At 29.4% G+C, this 7,141-nt stretch overlaps 1 protein-coding gene across 1 annotated transcript in view; it reads left to right on the top strand.

The window, feature by feature from the left end:
* The window catches only part of LOC115235024, a 20,576-nt gene that overhangs the window by 5,143 nt on the left and 8,292 nt on the right, over positions 1 to 7,141 (top strand). The window contains exons 3-4 of the mRNA XM_029806504.1: positions 2 to 35; positions 4,536 to 4,700. Of these exons, the coding sequence (XP_029662364.1) occupies positions 2 to 35; positions 4,536 to 4,700 (199 nt within the window). The remainder of the gene's footprint in view (position 1; positions 36 to 4,535; positions 4,701 to 7,141) is intronic.

Here is a 7,141-nt window from a genome sequence, read left to right as displayed (position 1 = left end):
CTTCCGATCCACCGACCCCGACTGCGTCTAGGCAGGTAGGTATATAATTGATAATTCAAACGAATTTGTGAAAGATCCAGGGAAAAAAACTTGATGAGCGATTTTTTTAATATTTCTTCATTCACAAAAAATTGTCTGGATCCTTCATTTAGATGCATAATTGAGTTTGCATGATAAAATATATAAGATATTCAGAAAGAAATGTACATCTTAATTTATCTATTGATGAAGAAATTTAAAAAAAAAAGTAGCATTAGTTAACATTGATTGCGGCGTATGATATAAAATAATACAATCAACTATCAAGCAAATTTATCTCTTAATGTCACGCGCAGAAAACCGCCGCACTAATGTTGTATATACATATTCTGCAATTAACCCTAATTATAGTAATTTCCTTTGCAATCGATCATAATGATGAGGAACAGATTTAATTCGCAATCGTGACATTAAAATTATCTGATTCAAGAGATGAATGTGTTGCAGTTGGGATGTTCCTAGCGACCGAATCATAGCGATGCATTATAGATATGTAAATAGTTGATTACTCTTAAATTACCATCAAAGATAAAAAGCTCCAGTATATGATATGAAACAAGCTTAATTTACGATTTACGATTTTCTATTTTATGTTTAAACACAATAATAACTTTTTTAATTTGTATTGACATATTATATTATACATATGTTTTTTTATTTGAATCTATAAATAATTTTATGACTCGTATATTTTATGATAAAATTATTTTATAATATTTTATTTCAAAAAAATAAAAATTAACATTAATAAAAATGAGCTGGATATAATATAATAAATATCAAGTTTCTTAACAGAAATTAATTACGTTCAATTGCCACCGTTATTATTAGAATCAAGTGCTATATCGTCATTAGTTTAAAGTGGGCCATCCCACAGATAGCGAAGAATAAAGTAAAGTTACGGAGGAAATATGTAGATCATTTATAAGAGGGGTGGCATAAAGTAACACCTAGCACCGTAACACGCAAAGTCGCTATCTTATTGCGCGTCATGGTGGATTCAAAAACGTGTTATAAATTCGCCGTAGTGCTAGTATTCGACACTTAATTCATTGCTCGCTATCGGCCCTGCTCAAAATCCCCTCATATCGCATTCCATCGTGATGTCTCTTCACAAACGGTTAGTACGTCGTATTCTACACACAAGAGGAGACACTTTCGGGCCGCAGTCGCATTACTTAGTATATATCAGAAATAAATTGATGCACAACAAATATTGAAAGAATATGAAACGACATATGTGAAATAGTTCCATATTAGAAATTCCTTGTTATACTTCTTGCGTGATTAAAAAGAACGTGCATAATTATTACGATCAAATGCAGAAATAAATTGATGCACAACAAATATTGAAAGAATATGAAACGACATATGTGAAATAGTAAATTCCTTGTTATACTTCTTGCGTGATTAAAAAGAACGTGCAGCATGAAAAATATTACGTGCGGAAATCCGCAATTGAAGAATTGCTGCGACTTTTACGCTCTAATGAAGACCGCAGTGTCGTATAACGATCTTTGACCTTTACAATGCGTACCGTGAACATTTACCGTCGTGTATACCTGCGATGCAACACGATTAAATATCAAAACACTAGGCACTTTCTCCGCGTATTTGCATACGCAAATGTAAAAAATGTGTTTCAATGCGGAGAATCGCATGCGAATTATGTATTACCTTACTGCAACATGAAACGCGAAAGTTCGCTTTCTAATAAATTCGCATTCTATAAACGAAATGAGTACGATTTGTCAATGTTCAAACTCGCGACATACTTCGCTTATTTAAAAATAATATACAATAGACATTTATAGAGCTCGGTATTTTACTTGTCTATCGCAAATTCAATTTATGGAAAAAAATTTCAAACTGCAATTATATTTATGAAATTAATAGACAAAATTTTATTTTTTATATCGGTGTAAATTTTACTCGGAAAAAAAAACTAAATTATATTTGTACAATTTCGATTTTTAAACATTCTTATTTATCGTTATCTTATCAATTTTCTCGAGCTATAATAATTCTCAAGAAGTATATTACCTTCTGAGAAAACACACTAGAAAATGTGCAGAATGCTTGATAACGCGTTGACATAGAGCAAATGTGCATGTGTCTGATTATAGATAACTGATCATAAGCGCTTGTTTAATCTGTATGCACCTTTAATATGTCGAGGGAAAAAAATGGCATTGTTAACGCGTCCTAGTGGAGCTATTATTTTTGAATAGGTGGCCGATCTCAGTCGTGCTAATTAATACACACATAATATATACATATATAACATGTACATAACATCCGGCCTTTTTAATATCTATGTTTGTGCGCGTACGTGCGTGTATTTGCTTAGAGATAATAATGCATGATATTACAAACGAATGTATACATATATATCGCAATAGAATACAATATATGAGTTTGTTTCTTATTAGATAATGAGATTACTTTATTTTGCTATTTTATATTTCGATTATTATTAAATATTATATTAAAATAATCTGGCTGTATATTTGGAAGTAATTTAAATTTTATAAGAACAAATAAATTTAGTGGAAGAAGTGTAAAGACAAACGTATTGTACATCTAGTTGCGTGCTGTGCGTGTAAACAGAATGCAAGCAAAATCCTTGCAGTTACTACTGCGTTATCCGACACACTATTTTTAAACGCTAAACAACATATAAATTGTTATCGATCCTGTCACTTTTTTCCCTGCATATGTGCATTTCGCACAATACATTAATGATGTGTACATTTTGTGAGTATTTTCTACCACATGTACGCAACATTAGAATAGTATATAAAATCAGTGATATTCATATCATGATATGTACATAGCAAAGGTGAAAAATTTCATAATTATAGCAAAAAATTAAAAGAACTCTACTAAAATTATCGATTAAAGGGAATATATATAATATAATCAAAAGATAAAGATTAAAATTTTTTTGTACCCTAAGAAAAGTAGCAATAAATTATTTTATCTCTAAAATATATCTCTTCTGTGTGTATATTCTATCCGATTCTTATTTTATAAAAAACGACATTTCACCGTTACCAGGCCGTAGAGGAATAAAAAATTACGAGGCGGTAAGATCAATCGCTAACGCCGAGGGTACCTGTAAAATTGACATGCGATGTAAATCATGCAGCATCGCGCGTACATGAACTATAAAACTGTAAGGCCTTACGAGAGCCAAGATGTGAAATGTACGGTGGGAAAGAAGCGAGCAAACCTATCTATGGTGACCGTTTGCGCTTGGGCGCAAGTAGTAAAAGACGAGTCGAGTCAGACGCGAAGCGCGTACGTGCACATGCCACGCTATGTCTTTTTCGCCTATAACTTATTTTTATTTTATTCGAACACGTATTATCTCTTGACATGTTTATTATTGCTGCGCGTTTATTATTTATGCGCGTGAATCTATATTCACATACATACATACATATCGAGATCCCAACTCTTTTATTTTCAATCTTGCGATAATGATCTACGTCCTCATAAATCAATATCAACCATTTTAAACACAAGAAGAAGAAATTTTTTTAGCATATAAAAAGCGGTTGCAGAATATTATATAAAGTTCATATAATATCTTTAAATATATATTTATACGCAGCCACACACACATACAAAAAATATCTTTTATAATATTTATAAGAGCAAGTCATTATTCATATCCCCCCTCTTAAGATTACAGGATAAATTTTAGAATGTAAATATTTTTAGATGTATATTCGATTTTTAATGTAAAAAAATCCAATTTTAAAATAAATTAAAAAAACAATTTTAACCATTAAAAATTTTTTGAATGTACTAGTAACTCTCGGTTGTAAGCAAGCTGAAATAACTTTTAGCTTTCAAATTATATGTGTGTTGAATATGTACTATTAAATAAAAAACGCAAAATTTTTATGCAAAAATGTTTCTATCATCAAACTGAATTATAAAACTATAATATGTAATTACGATAAAATATTAAAGAATATTAAAGATATTTAAATAAACAAATATATCTTAATTAAAGATTTCTTTCTTCACATTTATAATATATAAAATAGTTTCCTTAGACTTTTCTTGCTTTATTAAATTGATATTATCATATACTAAAGAGATCGTTAGATTACAAAATATATTATTTATTTACTTTGATTTGCAAAATAATCGAGTCAGTAAATATCACTTGCTTACAATCAAATAAAAAATTTTACAAGCAAAAATCACTATAAATATCAATTAAGATCAATTAAGATAGAGCCGACTTGAATGTATTTTTATTTTGTGCACATGTTCTAAATAATATTTCGCACGTTTATCTAATTACTGATCTTATACACATTCTGTGTTGCAAAAACTTAATATTAATATGAAATATTAATTGTGCACAAAACTGATGTGAGAGCAGTCTCTTACGATACATAGCGTTTATCCGCGAATATTAGCGCGTGTTATATGTGTACATCTAATATAATTCTCTAATTGTATTATCATTTTAGCAGGTGTCTTTCAGCGGTAATCGTGCTTCCGGCACTTACACACCCCTCGTGGTCTCTGGAAACAGTCCACCGCGAGGCGAACCAATTTCCTTGGCCACTTTGGACCGTGACTGTTTTATCATACCTCTCGCTTCTCTCGAACGTTTTTTACCAGCGGGTGTGCCAGTGAGTGACCGAAGAATTTATCTTGATTTTGTTTAACTCGAAATATATGTTTTTTACAGAAAAATATATCTCCGAATTTATGGAAAGTAAATCTACATACAATACTTTTTTTGTAAAATTTAAAAGCAAAATTAACTAAAATATCGATAAAATATTCTAATAGTGTTTGAATAAATCAGTATGTTACAATATATCTAAAATAATTTCAACAAACTGATTATCTCGATTTTAGGTATGTATGTGTGTATGTAAAATAAGAAATACTTTAAAACTCACCGTATGTTACAATATATCTAAAATAATTTCAACAAACTGATTATCTCGATTTTAGGTATGTATGCTGTGTGTATGTAAAATAAAAAATACTTTAAAACTCACCGGGGTACGATGCGCAACGACGGAGTTGTAGTATACACAACGTTGATCTGTAAAATATAAAAAAATATGTCCACATTATATATGTATATATAGCAGTGTCCAAAATAATTAATATTAAAAAATATACATAATTATTGCGCTCACAATTAAATTTATTTTATCCTTTAAACCGATATTTATTTAAAAATATTATCTAACATGAAAAAAAAAATTAATATAAGATATGATAAATAATAATCTAATTGTTATATATAAAAATAATCTGAATAATAATTATAAATCTCTTAAAAAATTGTGAAATATTTTCTACATTTTTCTTAAATAAAAATTATGAATATCTTTTATTAAATGTTAAAGTTGTCATAAAACAAAATTTAAAAATATTTTTATACGCATTATATATATCACATAATAATACAAAATGGATCATTGTCGCAAAGATGGAGCATTTACTTTTACGACAAATAATTAATTAATTAAATTATAAATTTCTTACCCCACGGTTGCTCCGTCGTTGCCCGATGCTTTCTCGAGCTTGCTCCTCCTCTCTTATTTATCCTTTTGTTTTTTACTGGCTCCTTCATTGCACTCACAATATTTACGCGCAAAGACAGTTAATTACGATCGCGCGTACACTAATTAGCAGGATATAAAGATCGCGCTATGTTAGAAAATATATTAATTATACTTTGCACGACTGATTGCGATCGAATAAATCTTGCAAAATATATGGTTTGACGAACTACGATGATATATAAATAAATTTATGGTAAAGGATTAATAAATTTTTATTATGATGTTAATAGCAAATATGCGTAATTAAATACAATGTTTCTTGATTATTTATTCCTCTCGTATCCGTAATGTTTTATTAATGACTGAAAATTACACATCGACACTTTATTTTGATACCGTGCGATATTATATGAATTAAGTTAACAGTCAATTAAAAAATGCGTTCGAAAATACACAATCAAAGTTCAATATTGCACGCCCGATACAATTCGAACACGTGGATCGGAATAAATAAATGTACTATTAATAATCGGTATATCACGGCTTTTCTTTACTCGATTTCGATTTAATAATTTGTGTATTACTACGTGTTTTCCAGATTCGAGATTATTATATTTAAATTAAAATTCAAAATACGATGCGAAATATATATTCAAAAATTCAAGCTTCAAGAAAATAATTATTTCCTTAAATATAGAAGTTAAACAATAATTTAAAATTGTCATTCCCTATCTATATCCATATTTAAAAAAAAGCACATCGAACGAAATACATGCTTTGATAAATAGCCGTCGTCGCGAAATTCTTACATGTTGTTTATCGTAGGAATTAATTATTGATCGAATGAACTAATAATCGTTGATTATAATAAACGTAAGTAATGATTACATTTTAAGCATTTCATAATACTATCATTTTTCGAGGATATAGGTAATAATTCGATGATATAGGTATACGGAGCGAAACTTACGCCACTACGTGCTTGCTCGAGCGTCACCGCACGAATGGCAACAAGGTGACTTTGTTGTTGACTACGCGCTACATGTACGTCGCAAAATACAAGCACCGAATTTTGCGATACTTACTACAATATACACTTTATATTATATAATATTATATATACTTATACATATAATACACTATATTGTCATACTCGCTTACTGTATTTCCGCATTATTTCTCGAGAAAAACGCGACTGCGAGAAGTACCAAAAGATGCTAAACGCGATTATTCCTCGCTATCATTACAATTATTCATTCGCGCAATTAATTAATTTTAGCAATTAACGATTTGTAAACGTATCGAGACGATGGTAATTTATTAGAATAGGCAAATATTTTGTGCAATTTATATACATTTCTCAAACAGAAATCTTTATTGTTTCATCGCGATTTTTAATATACAATAATTATTTTTTTTTAAAGAATATATATCGCGCATTTTTTCACTTCATAATATAAAATGATTTCGTGGCGGCAATGAATTAACAATTAGGTCCATTCTACATAAATTCCGTAGTATGATATTTCATTTAATATGGCTGAACC

The sequence above is a fragment of the Formica exsecta genome, unplaced genomic scaffold (assembly GCF_003651465.1).
Source record: "Formica exsecta isolate Colony F162 unplaced genomic scaffold, ASM365146v1 scaffold21, whole genome shotgun sequence".
NCBI classification, from domain to species: Eukaryota; Metazoa; Arthropoda; class Insecta; order Hymenoptera; family Formicidae; genus Formica; species Formica exsecta.
This window is presented reverse-complemented; position numbering and strand designations above follow the sequence as displayed.